Source organism: Galeopterus variegatus, unplaced genomic scaffold (assembly GCF_000696425.1).
Source record: "Galeopterus variegatus unplaced genomic scaffold, G_variegatus-3.0.2 Scaffold1091, whole genome shotgun sequence".
Lineage (NCBI taxonomy): Eukaryota > Metazoa > Chordata > Mammalia > Dermoptera > Cynocephalidae > Galeopterus > Galeopterus variegatus.
Genome location: NW_007727202.1, coordinates 190,963 through 211,888, shown reverse-complemented (window position 1 = coordinate 211,888; position 20,926 = coordinate 190,963). Strand labels below are relative to the sequence as shown.

At 46.0% G+C, this 20,926-nt stretch overlaps 1 protein-coding gene across 1 annotated transcript in view; it reads left to right on the top strand.

The window, feature by feature from the left end:
* The first annotated feature begins 10,550 nt into the window (after positions 1 to 10,550).
* The window catches only part of ICE1 (interactor of little elongator complex ELL subunit 1), a 68,701-nt gene continuing 58,325 nt past the window's right edge, over positions 10,551 to 20,926 (top strand). Inside the window, exon 1 of the mRNA XM_008574714.1 lies at positions 10,551 to 10,784. Within this exon, the coding sequence (XP_008572936.1) occupies positions 10,701 to 10,784 (84 nt within the window). The 5' untranslated portion in view covers positions 10,551 to 10,700. The remainder of the gene's footprint in view (positions 10,785 to 20,926) is intronic.

The window sequence follows — 20,926 nt, the reverse complement described above, 5'->3', positions numbered from 1 at the left end:
AATTCTACCCTCAAAGTCTTAACTTGTTTCAATTCAAAAGTCCAAAGTTCAAAGTCCCATCCTTGAAATCAAAAAAAGTTATCTACTTCCAAGATACAATGGTGGGACAAACATAGGGTACATATTCCTGTTTAAAAAGGGAAAAATAGACCAAAAGAAAGGGATAACAGGTCCCAAACAAGTCCAAAACCTAGCAGGGCAGGCATTAAGTCTCAAAGCTGGCAAATCATGTGCCTCGACTCCATATTTGATGTCTTCTGCACTCTGATGTCAAGGTTGGGTCACCAAGTTCATGGGAAGCTCCACTCCTGTGGATTTCCTGGTCTTGGGCCACATTTCAGCTCTCCCAAAATGGCATTCCATTCTGGTTGCACCACAAGTCTGGGGTCTCCATGGTGGTCCCATTCTCACAGTTTCACAAGGTATGACACTGTTGGGGTTTCTCTACTGCAACTCTGATCCCATGCTTCTGATTGGCATTGCTCTTGTGCAGACTGTCTGTGGTGACTCTGTCCCTGCAACAGATCTCTTCCTGGGCCCCCAGGATTTTCCATACATCCTTCTAAATCAGGGTGGATGCTCCCAAGACTCCACAGCTCTGGCATTCTGTGAGCCTGCAGACCTATCACCAGGTGGATGCCGACCAGGCTTCCAGCTTGTATCTTTCGAAGCTGCGGGTCTAGCCACACCTGGGGCCAGTTTAGCCATGGCTGGAGCAGCCAAAGCTGTAGGGGTACTGGTGCTGGAAGCAGCTTCCTGAGGTGGCCCTGGACAGGAAGCCTGTGAATGGCTCCTCAGGCCTGTTCCCCAGACCATTTTGTCTCCCTAGGTCTTTGGGCCTGAAATGGAAGGGTTGTCGCCAAAGGCTTCTGCAATGCCTTCAGGGCCTTTTCTCCCTTCTCTTGTCAATCCCTTTCTCTTGTACTAATCTTATTAGCACCATTGCATTTTTCTTCCGAAAATGCTCTCTGCTTCTCTACCACATGGCCAGGCTGCACATTTTCCAAATCTTTTCTCTCTGCCTCTCTTTTAAATTCTGGCTTTATGACATTCCTTTGCTGCCATAACTCAGCATACGCTGTTGTTACAAGTAGCCATGTTGCTTCCTGAATGCTTTGCTGCTTAGAAATTTCTTCTGCCATATACTGTGGGTCAACACCTTTAAGTTTCACATTCCATAATACTTTGGGAAATGAAGAAAATGCAGCCAAATTCCTTGCCAGTTCATAATGAGGGCAATCTTTGCCCCAGTTTCCAATAAGTCCCTTCTCGTTTACATCAAAGATCTCCTCAGTTTTTCTATCAGCATTCTGCTTGCCACCATTTGACCCGTCTCTAAGACACTCCAAACTTTTCCTGGTATTCTCATCTTCTAAACTATGACCAGCATCTAGGCTTTTCCTAGCCTGTTCCTCTAAATTCCCCCAGCCTCTCCTCACACCCATTCCAAAGCCATTTCCATATTTTCAAGTATTTGTTATAAGCAACACCCCACCTCTCTGGTAGCAATTTTCACTCTTAGTCTGTTTCTCTTACTTAAAACAAAATACCTTGAACTGGGTGACTTATAAAGAAAATGAAATTTATTGCTTACAGCTCTGGGGGCTGGGAAATCCAAAGTCCAGAGAATACATTTGGTGAAGGCCTTGGTGGTGATGACAGTGACCCAGAGGTCTCACATGGCAGAAAATGGTGAAGCAGAGCGAGACCAACCTCACATGTGCTCTTCTTTTAAAGCCCTCAGAATCAAGCCCATAACCACCATTATTAATCCATTCTCTATGGCATGGTTCTACAATCTAATCACCTCTTCAAGGCCCCACCTTTCAATTACCATAATAGGATTCCCCACCCTCTTAACAGTCACAGTGGAGATCAAGCTACTAATACATAAACTTGGAAAACAAAATCCATATTAATGATTTCTTAAGGCCAGTAAGAAACTCAAAACTTACTACTTTTCAAAAGTTTTCATTCTGGGGTTCAGATAATTTTCTTATGTGATCATTCCTCATAAATCTAGAAAGAAAGTAAACCATCTTTTTTATGTGCATACATCTTTGAAGCAACATATCCTTGATTTCCTGCCCAAAGCTAATTCCTCATTCCCAGCTCAGGAAAATGGCACACTCCCACCCCTTTGCATGCATCCCTACTCGTGGCTCCAGCCAGAACTCCAGGAGTGTCCATAATTCCTTTCACTTAATCCTATATGTGGTAGATGCAACTGGTCTGCCAGTGCTAACTACATTTATCCTCTTTCATTTACTTCCTTCCAGATCCACTGATGGGACTGCAGCCATGCCCTGACCCTCTGTTGCCCGCTCATCCCCACCCTTGTCCCTCCACCTCTTCCACTGCTTCTGCCTAGTTTGGGCCCCTATGACAGCCAATATGAAACATTTTTAATGTAAATCAGAAAATGCCATCCCATTTCTTAAAACCCTACAAAGAGCTAAAACACTTCCACCCCAGCTTACAAGACCCCATACCATCTGGCTTGTGCACAGCTCCCTTGTCTCAGTTCGGCAACACCAAGTGGCCCCTCACTCACTGTGCTCCAGAGACCTGGAGCTGATTTCTGGTGATTTGATATGTCAAATTTACTCCTGACTTGGAGACTTTCTATTGTTTTTCTCACTGCCTGCAATAGCTTTCTCTTTTTTTCCCTTTTAATAAACTCTATGAGCAGCTATATGTTCAAAGCAAAATCAAGCAGACAGTACAAGGAGTTCCCATATACCCCTACCCCCATACATGCACAGCCTCCCCCACTATCAACATCCTGCACCACAGTGGTGCATTTGTTACAAACTGATGAACCTACATTAACACATCATCATTACCCAAAATCCAGAGTTTACAATAGGGTTCACTCTTGGTGTTGTACATTCTGTAGGTTTTAACAAATGTGTAATGACATATATTCACCATTATGATAACATACAGAGTAGTTTCACTTCCTTAAAAATCCCCTGTGCTCTGAATATTCATCCCTCCCTTCACCCCAACCCCTGGCAACCACTGATCCTTTTACTGTTTCCAAGGTTTCGCCTTTTTCAGAATGTCATACAGTTGGAATCATACAGTATATAGCCTTTTTAGACTGGCTTCTTTCACTTAACAATATGCATTTAAGGTTCTTTTCATATCTTGATAACTAAGTTATTTTTAGCACTAAATAATATTCCACTGTCTGGACGCACCAGTTTCTTTATCCATTCACCTACTGAAGGACATCTTGGTTGCTTCCAGGTTTTGGCAGGTATGAATAAACTTGCTATACACACTCGTATAGGTTTTTGTGTGGACATAAGTTTTCAACTCATTTGGATAGATGCCAAGAATCACGACTATTGGAGCTCTTGGTTTTTAATTTCACTGGCTTATACTTTTACCCAGCTATCAGCTGGATAAACATTCACTCATTTATTTGCTCAGTTCATTGATTCTTTGAACAACCATTTCTTGAATAACTGCCATGTGTGAGGCATGACCTAGGTACTGGGGACATGGCAGTGAACAAAAGCTGTTTTCTCCTCCCCCTACTCTAGTGCAGGGAGGCAATCAACAGACAGATAATGTAAAGTAGTGGGAAGCCCAAGAGGATAAGGACGCAGGGAGAGGGACAGAGACTGACAAACACTGCTGCTGTTGATGGGCTTGGGCTTGTCAATCAGGCCCCTCTGATAGCATGGAACTGCAGCAGTCATGTGAATCAGCGCAGGGAGAGAGGCCACAGATCTCAGGGAGAAGAGACGTCTGAATGAAGAAAGAGCAATGCCAGGACCTCCAGGTAGGAGGATGCCTGCCAAGAAGCCAGTGGAGACCCAGGGGCTTGTCTGGGTGAGTAGTGGAGAAAAGTATGAGTGAGAACAGAGAGGTGTGGGTTTTCCAGGGTTTTGATTTTATTTTCTTGGTCCAAAGAGTATTCTGATCTGACCTATGTTTGAAAACATCACTGGTTTTAATCTGTGGCACAGACATTGGGGCACAAGTGTGCGAGAGGATGATGTAGGTGATGAGAAGTGGAGGGAGCTGCATGTGCTTTGACGATGGCTGCCCCACTCCCCTGATATGCTGCCTGGGGTGCGGGAGTGGAGAGGAGGCCCGGCAGCGGGAGGGGAGCAGGCACGAGCAGGGAGTGCACTGCAGGGAGGTGCTCCTCCACTCCTCATGGTGACCTAGGAGAGAGCTTGAGGTCCTGGGATGGCAGTGATGGTAGCAGCTGTGGAGGGAGAGGCAGACAGTTGCAGAGACAGTGCCAACAGGACTCAATGATGCTTAGATGTGGGGAGGGGTGCGGGGCAAAAAGAGAGGGATCAAGAGTGACACAGAAAGAGAACAATACAACTAGAGATGCAGAACAATACCAAGGAGATTTTCCACAGGGACTGGACTTGAATGGACCTTGGAGAACTGGTCAGACTTAGTACCTGGAGTGTCCTGGGGTGTCACCTGCAAGCCAGTGCCTGAGTGGCTGTCTGCAGTGGTTCACTGAGAAAGATGGCAAACTGGGGAGCTGGGCATGCCCGAAGGCTGGTGCCACCAAGGGTGCACCATGAGGGGCAGGAGGAAGGAGTGGTGGATGGACATGGCACGTACTGTTACTCAGGAGGATGGCGCTGCACGGGGTGTGATCATAAAGCCACTTCCTCCATTTATCAGTGTTTTAATCACCATTCTCCGTGGGGCTTGTTCTCGGGGCTCTCCTATCCTAGATGCAAGCTTGGGCACGAGCCGCAGTCTTTAGCATCTCTCTCAGACAGCACACAGTCTGCAGTTGCTGGTCACTTATCCTCTGCCTTCATCTGAGAGCTTCTCCCCACGGCGCAGCTGCGATCTGTTCTCAAACACCGGTGAGGAGGGGTGGGGTGTGGTGGGAGCAGGCTTTTCCTCTGTTCCAACATTTTTCTTATTGACCAGCTAGTTTGTGATCCCTTCAAGATTGGGCTGGGAGAAGAGGGATTAGGAGAAAAAGTCAGCCTTTCATGGCTCCTTCAGTTGTGACTTGGATTCACAAAGTGCTCACATCATAGTCCAAGGTCACAGAGCAGGCTGGTGATGTGAGCCTCAACCTGCAGCACTGCAGGGACCTCCTATGGAAGCATCACCATCTTCAACACATGACTCACTGTTGCAGCATGGGGCAGGGTCCAACCAGGAGACCCAAATCACACTCGTGTTTTAACAGAGAAAAGACCAGAAAAGAGTATCAAGATATCTCAGTGGGAGTAGCTACAAGCAGCAGCTGCCACATTAGGGCTGGAGGGAAAAAAAACAAAGAGAAAGGAATGAGCAAAACTGAGACACTGGGGGGAGGTGCCCCCAGAGCTCAAACTCCTACATCTGAGGTCCTGCTGGGCTGATGCAGGGGTCTCTGCATGCAGAGGCAGGGGCCTGTGGGGCTGGGAAGCCCAGCGTTGCTTGCATCTCAAAGGAGACACATGAGGCGGTTCAGGCAATGTCAGAGAAACTGCAGACCAGGTTCAAATGCTACGTGGACGCACTGCCGCTGCCAGGGGCAAAGGCAAGGATGGGGTGACACTGGAAGGACCAGAAACCAAGCAGGACAGAACAGAAGGTGCAGGTCGCTTATCCCACCTCTCATCTTCTGGCTGCCTTGTGGTACATCTGTTGGCACAGCCAGGCAAGACTCTGGCAGGTGGCACGCGAGGCAGACATATGGCTGCCTAGTCACATATCACAGGCTGATGATAAAGGCAAGGTTTGGGGCTGAGAGACAGGACCTTAACAACTGCTTGGTGCCCTGGACTTCACCTCTCTTCCAGTCAGCAGGATGTGACAAAGAGAATGGGAAGGCCCAGCGGGCCGTGCCCTTTCTGTTGACGCTCACTAGTAGAACTTAGCCACGTGTTGGTTGCAAGGAGGCTGGGAAGCTCTTGCAAGCCTAGGAAAAATGGACACAGGCTTGGTGAGCAGCTGACATTGTCTGCTGCTGGTGCCCTGTGGATACAGGAGAAGGCTAAAGCGGCCCTTTCCAGCTGTGGTTGTTTGGATGGTGGATGGAAGAGCAAAGTGTTATTTCTGGCTGCCTACTTCCATTCTGCCTCAGCCCTGGGTGTCCAGCAGAACCCCCGCTAGCCTTCTTTCCTCTCTTGGCTGTCCTTTTGGGTCCCTAGACAGCTTCCTCTGAGAGGCTCACCATATCTAGTACACAAACTCCCTCCATCCCCCACTTTGTGCCAGTGGTGGTTAAAGTGAGGCTCAGTCTCTGTGTGCATCACCCCCACACTCAGCTGCTCCCACCCATCTCCTACAGCCCTCCCACAGTCCCCTTGGAACAACCCGGGCCCACATCCAGCTCTGAGTGTGCTGCTTCGTGGCTGCTCACTGACCTCAGCTGAGGGAAAACACCCCTCCTCTCTTACCCTCTTCTCGGGGGCAGGTGGGACATGCCCTGGCATACCAACTCCCCTTCGAAGAATCCCTTCCTCAGCCCACCTCCACCTCAGCTCTTGTCACCCTTGAGCACCTACCTCTCATCTTCCTTTCCCAATCTTGGAGGCCACCGGAAGCCTCTCCTGTGACAAGCTGTTACAGCTGCCAGATGTTCGCTACACACTCTGCAAGGCAGAGTGGGCCGGTCTTCCCTTGCAGAGAGCTACTGCACATAAGGGTCCTTTACAATTTTGCTTTATCTTTAACAATCAGGTCAGTTTTGCATTCTATTCCAAACTATGATTGCTTTAAAAGAAAAAAAAAATGTTTTATTCCCCCTCTGGTTTCTGAGTAAAATCAGTGTTCCAGGAAGAAGCAACATGTTTACCCTCTGGCTTCACATCACGCGGAGGGTAAGATCTGGAGCTGTAACTGCTGATTCCTGGGGGACAGATCAAAACGCCACTACCACAACCTAGGGGATTAAGAAAAACGAGTGGAGGGAGCTTAGGACCAAGCTTGGTGGTCCATGAATGGGCAGACAGCAAGGCAATGCTTTCCACCCTGGAATGCCCCAGAGGACAGCATTTCCCCTTCCCTAGAAAGGGTCTGATATATCATATTTACAGTTGAAATTCCATTTACGTCTAAAACACAGACAGGGAAAGATGGACATCTTGTGGGCACATGGTAGCACTACATCATAAGTCTGGAAATAAATACAACTTAATTACATAGTATCACTGAACTGTAGATTGTTAGAGTTGCAGACTAATCCATAAAACACCCCCAGGCTTTTAACATTAAGAATATATATGAGTGAGTTCTCGCTCGATTAGTTCCCGTGAGAGCTTGTTGCTTAAAAAGACCCTGGCACCTTCTCTCTCTCTCTTGCTTCCTCTCTTCATGTGATCTGCTTGTACCCGCTGTCTGCCTGCCGCTTTCCGCCATGAGTAGAAGCAGCCTGAGGCCTGTGCCAGATACAGCTGTCCCAGAATCATAAGCCAAATAAACCTCTTTCCTTTATAAATTACCCTGTCTCAGGTAGTTCTGTTATAGCAACACAAAGGGACTAAAACAATATAGTTCATTTTTTCTTACAGGTAAATGAATCAAATGAAAGAATAGCTCTTTTCATAAAGCAAAAATAAAAGAACTTCCAGAGAACAAATAGCTTTCCATTATGAATTCTCTTTGGTTTCCAGACCAAATCTATTAGCCATTTCAGTGGAAGCATCAGTTAACAAATTAATCAGTCACCTCTTAATTATGTTATATCCCAAAGCTTTAGTTTCAGGAAGTTACCAAGTACATGGGTGGTAATGAGGGAGTGTGGTGAGAACCAAGACTTTTTTAGTTGGACCTTCTAAACAGCTGACTGAACTCAACAGGCACAGGGAATCCGCAAGACCAGCAGCTGGAATGCAGACATTCCTCCAGGTCTTAGGATGCACTGACAGAGAAACACAAAGTTTCTCTTGGAAGTTTGACAAGAAAATGCTTTAAAAAACCAAAACAAACGAACAACAACAACAAAAACCACCTCTTTCACTGCGTAGACTGAAGATATATTTTTCTATGCTCCAAAATGGATGACGACATCAATAACTGATTAATAACTACTCTCTCTGCATAGTAAATCCTATGGACTTGTCTTTGTCACTTTTTACTTAAATTTTAGCTAGTTCTCTTTAAAGAAATACCAGCTCAAAGAGGCCACTTGCTTGAACATTTAAAGACAGGTGTGTGGTTCCAAAAACAGCTCACTACTTTCTGCAGTGTAGACATTAATTTGTTTCCATTGCAATGACAAAACAGGTGTGGGCCATCATGTGGAAAAGAGGAAAAAGGTAATTTTGAGTATTCCTCAATGAGTGGCCTACACCAGTTTCCATTATGAACTATAATCACACCTGTTTTTTGTACAGCCTGCACACTAAGAATGATTTTTACATTCTTAAAAGGTTCTTAAGAAAACAGAAAATGACAAAGACAAATAGGAGGCACAGACCTGTGTGACCTGAAAAGCCTAAAATATTTACCATGTGGCCCTTTACAGTGAGTTTGCTGACCCCTGCAATACAAACAAGATTTTTGTTTTTCTTTAAATGTCTTGAGAACGGGCTTAGAGAAATGTGGGGATAAATGCACTTGCACTTTTGGAGGGAAATACTTATTCTTTTCTACTTTTCAGTTAGTTACCACAAATTCGATCCATTCTGATGTTCATTTAGCACACACTATTGTGCAGCACTTCGCAGTGTTTAAAAGGAAGACACCTCTAAGTCATAAAAATCACTGTCATCCAAATCAAAATGCGGTATTATAAAACTTACTCAAAGCTAAGGGGCAAAAAGGGAGGTGGGCGTTACTTGGGGTTGTAGAGGTAAAGTGTGGAACCTAAAAGGACAGGTAGAATTTCCACATGTAGAGCTGGAAGGAAAGGTGTTCCAGGCGAAGGGACAACATTAGCAAGGGTACAAAGGCAGGAAGGCAGCAGTGAGAATTCCCAGTTCCCAAACGGAAAGTATGTTATGGCTGTGGGTGGACAGCGTGGCAGAGAAAGCTGGTGCCTACTCCACTAAGGTACTTTAGGAAAAACACTCATTTGGGAAACCTGAAATGAAAGGAAGGTTATTGTGATGATAAATTTGTTTGGGATTAGGAGCCAGAACTGGAAAGCCACCAAAATCCATAGCGGTCTCCCTCTTCTGTAATGGGTCACATGGCCTGTCTTCCAAGATGTAGCTGCCTGAGCATCTGCTAACGTCTCCTTTCTCTTTTAATCCCAGTCTTGTTTTCTGCTCATCTGTCTCTAAGGAGAGCCGGGACTTGGGCACTTCCTTAGTTAAGTACAGGTCTGTCTTGCTTGGGTGTCAACGACAGGAAATCCAGCTGTCCTTGGATATCTGGTTCCTCCACTACACGGTAAATGGTGGTCAGAGTGTGTAAGCCAGGGGTGCGAAATTTGTAGAAGAAAACCCATAGAAAAATCCAGACTGTTTTTTTGGAAGGGGTGTTTTCTGTTGCAATTCCCACACTAAGGAGTTCAAAGAGGCTGAAAAGGTCTGGACGTTTACTTAAAACGTGCAATGCTCGTGTTGAAATGCTAAGAAATTTGGATTTTGTAACCAGATGGGAAGCCGCGGGAGGCTTCTAAGCCGGGCACTGCTGGCAACAAACTGTGAGTATTAAAAAGCGGTGGATACGATTATTGGAGATGGGAAAAACTTCGGTTCAAGCGAGAGGATCAGGACCTGAATTTACCCAGTAGCTGAGGCCAGAGCAAGGATTCCTTTTTTTCTTTCCTTTTCCTCGCTTCCAAGAGGTCTCAAAAACAGAACTTGGTAGTGGCTGTATAATGAACAGGAGGGTTGGGCGGGTCACCAAGGATTGGGCCCGGCGCTGCGCTTGGCCCCTGGTGGCTGGAGGCCACCACAGCAGGGGCCCGGGAACTCGCCGGTCGGGCTTCAGGGGCCGCCGCGGCGAGGGCAGTGGAAACACCGCCGAGGAGCCAGACGCCCTCAGAAAAGTGGGCGACAGCAGGCAGAGGGGAGCGGCCAGAGGCAGGAGCCACCGCCAGCGGCGCAGGCCTCGTAGCACGCGCTGAGGCACACGTTTCAGCCACAGGAACGGCTCGGTCTCCCGCCTACCGCCCGGCGCGTCGAGAACCGCAGTCCTCCCCTCTCCTGCTCCGGACCTCGGGGACAGCACGGATCCCTCTGATTATAAATCACGTACTTTCACGTCCCCCACTCGAGGTCCTTCCACTGCAGCAGGCGCCTGGAACTTACGTCATCAGCAGGCCACCTCTCCCAGGGCCCAACTTTTAGGTGTCTACGGAAAGCCTGTTGCAAAGCATGCTGATAATAAAGGATTGGGCCCTAACAGTGGAAGCCATGCACCTTCAGCGCCTCTGCTTTCCTTAGACTTTCCTCTGTGGTCGTCTCGCTGACCTCTTCGCGCGTCTTCAGTCCCTATTTTGTTCAGGCGGCACCTCAGACAGCCCCACGCCGCGGTGAGGGGCGGGGCAAGCCAGGGCGGGGCGGGGTCCTAGCTGGGCTGCGTCGCGCTCGGAGGCCGCACCGGCTAGCGTTTCTGTCCAGTGCCCGAGGCGGCTCTTTCTCCGAGAGCCCTTTGCCAGCTCCACGGGGACTTCTGTGCACGGATGGACCCGCCCGGACCCGGCGGGAAGCGGCCTGGCAGGCGGCGGCCCCGGCGGCATCAGCAGAGGCAGGACAGGGCCGAAGCCGCGGGTCCCTGAGGCGCGCGTGACCTCCGGGCCCGGCGGCGGCACCATGATGCCGGGCGAGACCCACTCGGCGGCGCCCGGGACGGCGGCGGACCTCTCACGCTGTCAGGGCTGCGCCTCTCTGCAGCAGGTGCGGCACCTTCCTGGGGCCGCGGTACAGCAGGGCGGCGGACCTCTCACGCTGTCAGGGCTGCGCCTCTCTGCAGCAGGTGCGGCACCTTCCTGGGGCCGAGGGGGCCGGGATGTGGCTTGGCCCGGCCGGCCGGGGCCGCGCGGGCTGCACCTCAGCGCTCTGCTCCTGCCTCCCGGCGGGAGCTCCCGCTAGCCTGGCTTCCCGCTCCCTGTTCTACAGTTGTTTGGGGACGGCTTCCTTTGCTTTATATCGGCTTGGACACCAGCATTTATTTACCGGGATGCGATTGTGGCGGGGGGAGAAGTGAGCAAGTTCTGGGGGCCCCTCTCCTTCCCTGTCCAACCTCGGGGCTCCCCAGGGCTGAATTTGAAAGCTGACGAGGGATAGGTGAAATGCTGAGAGTAGTTAACCTCTCTGGGGATAACGTGTTTGACCGTCTGGCCCATTCTAAATATCTGTTATTTGGAGGTAGGACCTTCTGTGACATGTCGGTTGTCTGGGTCATTAAGCTCCACGGCTTTGAGGAGGCATTTCAACTCATGTTTGATGTACCATCCTTAGGCTAATTGTTCAAGCAAACCAAATAATTGATTAAGTCAAGTAATGTCATTTCGATTAAAGTAATTAAAGGCATGCAGAGACTGGAAGTAGCGACGTTGGAGTGTTTGTTGGTTCCAGGTATTATGGTGTAGCGGAAATAGTACCAAGTACATATTTCAAGCCACTGGCCTAGCTGTCTTGATGTCGGGAGGGTCATTTAACTTATGAAGACTGTCTTCAACGATGAAATGGAACTCACCACCGCAGTAGTACCTCATGTAGTTATCATCTACTCAGTGTTAGGCACTACGGACGTTGTGGTGAACAAAATAGGCGAGATCTGCTCTGATAAGTAAGATGTACGTGTGCAAATAAGACTTTAGAGGGTTTTAAGTGTTAGGAAGAAAATAAAGGAGGATGTTGGAATGGTGGTTTTGTCTCTTGGCTGGGGGGGGCAGGTAGGGTGCTTTTGAGGTGGTGACATTCAGAGGTTTGAATCATGAGAAGGAGCGGACTGTTCGAAAAGGTGTGGGAAGAACTTTCTGAATAGAAGGATTAACAGGTGCAGAGGTGCCTGTGGTGGGCAGGAGCAGGGGTCTTTAATAAGCAGAACATGGTCTGGTTGGCAGGAGCATAGTGCTGAGGGGAGATGGTTGATTGGGTGACACCAGAAAGGAATGCAGTCTAGTTAGGCCACGAAGAGAAGCTTATTTTTTTTTTTATTTTAAGTGCAGTGTCTGTGAACTGATTCTAAACACTTTAAGTGTTGGGGGCAGGGGAGGGAGGAAATGTGCTGGCATTCTGGGTAGGAAAACTAATTGTGCAATCCTTGTCTTGGTTGATCTGCATTGTGTGGGTATCTTATGATGTGCTTTTTCCCTCTCTCAAACCCCCAGGAACGTGAGTAGAATTCTCCTGAATCTTTAATAAATTGTATTTATTTTTTGAGCCGGTTCGTTCATTCAACATATCTATTGGTTACCTGCTGTGTTTTAGTCACTGCAATTACAACAGTGGGAGAAAAAGACAATTCTTGACCTCCTGCAGCTTCCATTCTTGGGGATGGGGGACAAATAAATAAGTTACTTTAGAAGGTAATAAAGACATTGGTGATAAATTGAGCAGAGATGGGAATGAAATGAATGGGTGAAGAAGGGGCCAGTGGCTGTTGGAATCTAAATAGGGAGTCTTGAGAAGTTTATATTTGGACAAGGGGGATGAGAGAATGAGCTCTTGATATCTTGGGAGAAAAGCATTCCAGGCAATAGAAATGTCAGGTGTGGTGGCCTGAAGTAGGAAGACCGGTGAGGCTAGAGTGGAGTGAGTGCAGGGAGTCTGATATGATCAGAAAGGTAAGAGGAAGGCCTGATCGTGGGGGCCGTATAGATCATTGTAAGGGTTTGGGTTTGTCTGAATGAAATAGGGAGTCATTGGAGATTTGTACAGGAGAAAGAGAGAATTGTGCTTTTCAGTCATTGATCTGATCTTCCTATAAAAACCCAGTCTGCACATAGTAGTCCCCATCTTAGTTAAAAGTAGCAACTGTATCCTTCTGGTTGCTTAGGCCAGAAACTAGGTGTCATCCCAATCTTAGTTAAAAGTAGCAACTGTTATCTTTCTGATTGCTTAGGCCAGAAACTAGGTGTCATCTGAGATGCCTCTCTTTTCTCTCACAACCTGTCTTCAATCCATCAGCTGATTCTGTTGGCTTTACCTTTATTTTATTCACCCACTTTCCACCATCTCCACTGCTTCCACCAGGGTGTAAACTGCTCTAATCTATGGCCTAGGGATTATTGTATTAGCCTCCCAGAGAGTCTCCTTCCTTTCACTCTTGCCACATTCCCACTGTTCTCAAAACAGCACTAGGAGTAATCCTACTATATCCGTAGATCCAAGGTCTGCAAACTTGTTCTGTAAGGGGCGAGATCATATTTAGGCTTTGGGGACTTGTTCACAACTACTCAGCTGTGCTGTTGTAGTGTAAAAGTAGCCTTAGATAGGAGGAGGGCCTTAGTGCGCAGAGTTCTTCTCCACGTGAGGACATGCCATTGCATTTGTGTTTTGTGTGGCTTGGAATTGGAATGCTTTTTTAGGGGAAAAGGGTGGTCAGTTGTGAGTTATGTTGACCTAAAAGAATAAAAAGACAAAAATATAAAACAAAGAGTTTATTTAGTCCAAATTTTCGAACTGCAGCTTGGAAGAGACAGACTTAGGTTGCCCTGAATATGTGTTTTGTTTGGTAGCAGTTACAAACGGATTTTTAAAGGAAGAAAGGGAGAAATGGAGGGGCAGTTTCAGAAACGTTGGCCAAGAATTTACATTGATTCATTAAAGGAACATAAGCTACTAATTGGCTATAAATTGCTCTTTGTGTCATAAATTCCAGGGACATTGTAAGAAGTGAATGAGGATCACTGTACAACTTATGATAACCTTTGGGTAATCTATACCTGATGGTGGCAGCTGAACGATAGTGTTAGGCTATTTAGCCTCTTTCCTGAATTGAACAGTTGTTTGTACCGGAAGTCTTCCTTTCATGTCTTTCTTCTCCCTACCCTTTTCTTTTTTTCTTTAGTGGTCGAAGAGATTGCCTTTGCTAAGATTGCTTGATTCAGAAGTGTGTAGATTGACTGCATTTTATGCATTTTTTTTTTTTTTTTTTTTTGTCTCACAAATCATATCATCTGTTTTCTCACCCTAATTGATTACAGTGATTTCTCCCTTCTCCCTGACCTATATAGCCCAACAACATCCATGTGGGTTGCGGAATTTTGGTAGTCATGTAAAACAATGTGGGTCCTTACTCTGGTGATATTGTGTGCAATTCAGCAAGTCTTAAGTTGTGTAGTTTTAAGTCAAGCTAATCAGACTGACTTAAGTCACTTTATTCTGGTGAAGGAGTAGGTTCTTTTGCCCAGCTTCACAGCAGAGCAAAACAACTGGACTCTCTTGGGAATCCAGATGAGAGTTTGAAACACATGGTTATACTGTTCACTCATGTAACTAGATTAGATTCAGTCAGTTTGGTGTTTGGCTTCCTTGGGACAGATTTGAGCCTATTATTTACATAAACTTGTACTGGATTCTTACTTATGATTGCCAGTGATTTGAACTTGGTTGTTTGGAACTTGAAACATATTTTCCCCTAGACACATTGATTTATAAAGGTTTCTGTTACAAGGAATGCTCACAGAAATGTAATTCATTCACTTACCAAACACATTTATTGAGTACCGATGTATACATGATGCCATGCTGTGTTTTGGAGTACAGCCATGAACAGAAGAGGCATGGAGCTCATTCTACAGATGAGTGAAAAGGAAACCACAGTGTAAGTATAATGTAAGAAGAATTATGGTGGGGGCTATACATGGTACTCTGGGAGTGCGTAAGAGGGACAACTGTACAGGACTTGTGTGACCTCTATGAAGTCCTCCTAGAAAAAGTGAATCTAAATTGAGGTCTGAAGGATGATTTGCCGTTAACTAATAGGGAGGAGATGGTGACAGAGTGTTGCAGGCAGAGGGTACAGCTTGTGCCAAGGCTTGGAGGGGAGAAAGCAGTTTATGATAGATGAAGCACAAAGGAAAAAGTAGGGCCACTGAAGTTGAGGCTGTAGGGCTGGACTTTGCCTTCCAGGACCCAGAGCCACTCAGCTTATTTTGCCCCCTTGCTGCCATGTTCCAGTCCACTCTACGCCAGAGGAAATCAGAGGGATCCTAATAGCTGAGGAGACACACTCATCTCAAATAAAGATCAACTGTAGGCTTTAATTTTTTAAAATAAGAGCAGTTAATAAAAAGTTAGCCAACAAGGGTAGGAAATTTGGTTTATCAGAGAGGAGTCAAGCTGAATGATTAGCCAAATCACCCCAAGGAAAGGAATAAATGTGATCAGTGTGATTTTTAAAAATAATTTATTTTGAAGTAATTTCAAACTTACAAGAAAGTTGTCAGAATAATACAAAGAGCTCTGGTATTCCCAAATTCTTGATATGCACACACATGCACTATATCTCCCCTACATGTTCTAGGGTATATTTCCTAGATATATGAACACTTGGCAACATAATTGGCCTACAGCCCTCCATATCAAGATATTAATATCAGTGTGGCAGTTCTCTCCAATCCAAAGACCTATTCAGATTCTGCTTGCTGGCCCAGTAAAACCTTTTCTTTTCTGATTCAAGGTCCTGTCAGGAATATGTGCTATATTTCATTGTCATGTCTCTTTGCCTCCTTTCATTTAGTCTTTGTCTTTTGCGTTTGTGAAAATTTAAACAGTAGACCTTTGCATTCCCCAGGGAACATTTGGCAAGGTCTGGAGACATTTTTGGTGGTCACACTGTTGTGAATCCCAAAACCACACCCAGTTTCAGTGATTTGCTAGGACTACTCATAGGACTCAGTGTATATACTCATGGGTGTGAATTATTACAGTGAAAGAATACAGAGCAAAATCAGCAAAGGGAAAAGACACATCAGGTGAAGTCCAGAGGAAACCAGGCAGGAGCTTCTAAGAGTCTCTTCCAGTGGAGTCACCCAGGACGTGCTTAATTTCTCTAGCACCGTGTTGTGACAGCATGTCTGAAGCGTTGTCTACCAGGGAAGCTCAGCAGAGATTCAGTGTCTATGGTTTTTAATAGGGGCTGGTCATGTAGACACCCTCTGCCTAGCATGTACCTAAATTCCAGATTCCCAAAAGGGAAGCAGGTTTTAGCATAAAGCACATTGCACAGTTTAGGCACAGTGAGCCACTCATCAGTTTGGGGAATGGTAGGAAGGAAACCTCCAGAAATCCGAGTCATCAAATGCCATAAGGAGAGTGTTCTCAGGCCTGCTGTGTTACCTCTTTGCTGCATGCACTTCTTGGGGGGCAGGGGGAGAGCTGTGCCAGCGAGTAGAGGCCAGGAATGCCACCAAACATCCTGTCTTCCAGCACTAATGTCTAGTGCTGAGGCTGAGAAACTCTCCTCTCTCCTCTATATACATATTTACTTTTTATGCAATCTACTTATCCCATTATCATCCATATATTTACTTACTTGCTATATTATCTATATATTTTACTTGTTTGCTTAGTACAGCCATTTTCCCAACTGCACTGGCCATCTCTTCAGTCCACCTCCTTTCAGCCCCAAGTCCTACTGACTTGCTCCTTGCCAAGGCTGTTCTGCTGCCCCCTCCTCACCCTGTGTACTCAGCCACTGTGTTGATTCTCCTTGCTCAGGAAAGGAAAGGGACATGTGCAGTAGTATTCACAGTGACATTCAGGAGGATAGTGTATGGATAAAACTAAAATAGTCTGCTATAGAAAAGGAGTAACAAAAAGTCTTGAGTAAGAGAATGGGCTGCTTTGGGAATTGAGGAAATAGCTTGAGGAAATCACCCAGAGGGCATAGAAAACCAAAAGATTGTAATTAGGAATGAAAAGAGAGAATTGAGAATAAATCTCAGCTTTTAATAGACAATATAATAGAAGTTCCAGAAGAGGAGAGCAGGATTGCTGGAAGAAAAGCAATAACAAAGACACAGCATGGTAGCATTTCCTGGAGAGGAAACACTTGAGTCTCACTTCCTTTAGAACCTGTATGTGCATGAATGAATGTGGCTCAGAAAGGGACCCTAAGTGACCCCCTCCCAGGCACGCCTGCAGAACTTTCACAGTTCTAAGGTTCGTTGTTTAGAGACCTTGGTTTCAACCACATAAATGGTATTTGAACCTGACTGGTTTTTAAAATATTTTTATGTAATAAAAAGTGAAAGTCCTTGTCCAACCGTCCTTGTGGGGCATCTGTGTGTCTCTCAGGTCACTTAAGTTAATGGGAAAGAAAGAACAGGGGGCCCAAGTCTGAGGTCATAAATAATAGAAAATAAAAGATCCCTCTTCTCCAGCGGGGGAACAGATGAGAGGATGGGAGGGCAGGATTGGGTGGGAATGGGCAGGGGTAGAACAGGAACCTCTACCCCCACCCCAGACCCTGGCCTTGCCCATTTTGAAGCCCCTCCCGTTCAAGGTGCTTGCCAAGAATTCCTCAGCTCCCCCTAGAGGAAAAGGGGACTTAGGTTCTGGGACTGGTCTGAACTGCTGGGGAAGAGACAAAGATCACTTCTCCACTCATGGAGGTCTTAGGTCAGGGCCAGGACAATCTTCAGTTCTCTGGGGAGTGGTGGGGAGACCTGCTGGGAGGAATGAGATTGGAGAATCCTGTCATGGGCTTCTGGAAATCCAGGCATCTGGTCAGGCTGCTCCTCTTGGGGGTGTCTGATGTAGGGGTAGGGTGAGGGTGTGGAATCTGCGAGTGAAGGCACCCTACTCTGGGGCACCCCATGGCTTTGGGGTGGGTGCAGTAGCAGCACTTGGGTTGGGTTTGGAGCCCCAGTGTGAGGGGGCAGGGCTGCTGTGATTCCAGTTTGGACATGGTCCTGGGTAATATGGGCCATGTTGGTGAAGCCATGGGGCAGCTGCTGGTGGGCATGGGGGGGCACACACAGTGGCTGGTTAGGGGAAGCTGCTCTGAGGGGATTGGGCAGAAGGTCCTGGTGACAGCATGCCTGTCAGGGCACTTGGGTGGAACAGGTTCTGTGCTGGCTGTCTGCGCAGGTGTGAGGCTCCCCCCCCCCCCCACCTGATGCTGAAAAGAACTGCAGCAGGCTCCTGGTAGGTGTGGTGGGTAGCTGTGGCTGCGGCTGGTGGTCATGGAGCTGTGTGGTGTGGTGTGGTATGGGTGGGACTGGTGAATGGTGAACGGGCTGGGAATGGGCTGCTCCTTAGAAAGGCACCAAAGGAGGGTGGAGGCTGACATGCAGCCTGGCGACGGCTCCCTGATGTCAGTGTGCACAGGTTGCTTTGAAGCATGGGGCAGACACCAACTGAGATGGGTAGTGAGCCAAGAGTTGCGTCATGGCAGGCTGGCCTGGGAACTGCTGGGGGCTGTAGGTGATGAAGGAAGAATAAGGTGTGATGGCCACCAGAGATGGGAAAAAAAAAAAATGTTTTATTAGGATATTGCAGTATCTGATCAGATTCAAGCTGACATGCAACCCAGCCTTAGGAAATAATGTTAGGCAGGGACTGCAGTGCTGTGGAATCAATGACTCTTTTTTTTTCCTTCCTTGTTTAATGCTATGTTTTGTGAGTTTAAGTTTTTACTTTTCTCGGAGTTATACATGAACATAGTTTAAAAAGACAGCTCGATATACGAGAGTGGTTAAGACAACCAGCAGCTTTCAGCCCACCCATTCCCCCCTTTCCAAGAGATAGTCATGTTTAGTTGCTTGCACAGTGTGTTTTATAATGAACTTTATAATTGTTAAATAATAGACTTGTATTGCTACTTCCTGCTTTTCCAGTTTTAGGTATTATTGGACGATTTCTGACTTTGGAAGGGGAGGAGTGGGCCCTTCCTGCCCTGTCCTCCACTATACCTGAGCATCTCCCTCCTCTCCCCATCCTCTCAGTGTAGTTTTGATTTCAGTTAGATCAATATTTGTAGTGACATTGTTATGACTTTATGTTATTGAGAGCTAAGCTCTGGTTTAAATTATTACTTTTCCTCTCCTGCATGGATTTTTGTTTTGCCTGATTAATGATTATATCCTTAATTCAGCTTTTCATCCTGAAAATATTAATGAATGCTTACTGTCTGTCAGGACTGGATTGAACACTTTATATGGCCCATCCTGTTTAATCTGGTTAGCATGCCAGATGTTTACCCGCTCTTTGTTTCAGTTTTCCCATTTGTAATACTGGAAGTAGTACTGAGGCAGACAGAGCTTAAGTAATTTTGCCCAGGATCACTCAGTCATAAAATGGTGTTGGAATTTGAATCCAGATGTGTATGACTCTAGAGCCTGAGGGTTCATTAATGTCTCTGGCCTAGTACTTGACATTACAGAATGGCGTCTGGAAGCAAAGTAGGGAAGATGCGATAGAGTAGCAAAGAACTGGAAAGAGAATGGGAAAAAAAGAGGAAGAGTCACTTCTATTTAAAAAGTAATAATTTAAGAGAAGGAAAGAAACAAAAAAGAAACAACAAACATGATAATATCTTGAACTTTGAGAAGGAGAGAACAGAAATGTGGTAATTAGAGGAGGCAAAGGAGGAGGGAAGTTAGGGAGAAATTGGTCAATGGACACAAAGAATGAGCACCTTTTATAATGACGATTATGCCAGCTATCCTGATTTGATCATCACATATTGTAGACAAATGCTGATAGTCAACTCTGTACTCACAAATATGTATAGTCAATGGTTTCAATAAAACAATAAAAGTAAAACAATAAAAAATAAATGCATGACAAAAAACAGCTACATTCACTTGTAGTTCTCTGCCAGTGAGGTGTAAATACCGTTTAATGCTTTCATTCCCACCAGTTTTATCATTTTCTTCTCAAGGGAAAAATTCCCTCCTGAGCCTTGAGACCTGCTCTGACCGGTGTGCAGCTGCCGTCCTAGGGCCCCCTCAGCCGTATGTCCTGCCCCACATGGTCCTCCCTCTTGCTTTCCTCCGTTGTTTTGGTGGAGTATGTTAACAACTCTCAGTGCCTCCCTGAGAAAGGATGTCTGGAAAGTAAGTTTGAGGAGACTGCACAGTTGAAAATATTTATTGTACAGAATTTTACCTTGGAATTAGATTTCCTTCAAAATTTTGATGGCTTGCTTTCTAGGTCTTCAATGTTGCTGTTGAAGTCTGAAGTCATGTTGATTTCAGATTCTTTGTATATGACTTGTTTCCTTTTATTCTTCCCTTGGGATCCTTCTAGGATCTTTGTTTTGTCTCTTGATGTTCTGAAATATTGTGCTGATGTTGTATGGTTTGATCATATTTGAATTCATATACTGGGCCCTTTCAATTTGGAAACTCTGGCTACAGTTCTGGGAATTTTTCCTGAATATCAGTATTTCTTTGATTCTCTCTCCATCTTTTCCTTATTCTGTCTCTGGCATTCTTATTGTTGGACATGTGGCACGTCTTGCACTAACACTCTGATTGTTTTTATTTTTCTTTCTCATGTCTGTTTTTGCTATATTTTCTGAGACTTTTTTTCCAACTTTATGGTCAAATTTTGAGTCTTTTATTTCTGCTTTCCTGGTTTTAATTTAGCTATAACAGCATTATTGAAATATAATTCACATATATAAAATTCATCCTTTTAATGTGTACAACTCAGTGGTTTTAATTATATTCACAGAGTTGTGCAGCCATCACCACTAATTGTAAAACATTTTCATCCCCCCCTCTCAAAGAAACTCCTTACTAATTAGCAATCATTCTCTGTCCCTTCTTCCAGTCCCTGGCAATCACTATTCTGCTTTCTGTCTATGGATTTGCCTATTATGGACAGTTCATATGAATGGAATCATAGAATAGTGTCCTTTTGTGTCTGGCTTCTTTCACTTAGCATAATGTTTTCAAGGCTCATCCATGTTGTAGCATATATCATTCACTTTTTTTTTTTTTTTTTGTCTTTTGTCTTTTTTCCATGTCCGGCAACGGATCGCAACCCTCAGTGTTGCCCCCGTACCGGACCGGGGACCGGCAACGGGATCGCACTCCTCGGTGCTGCTCCCGCGCCTCGCTCAGCCAGTGAGC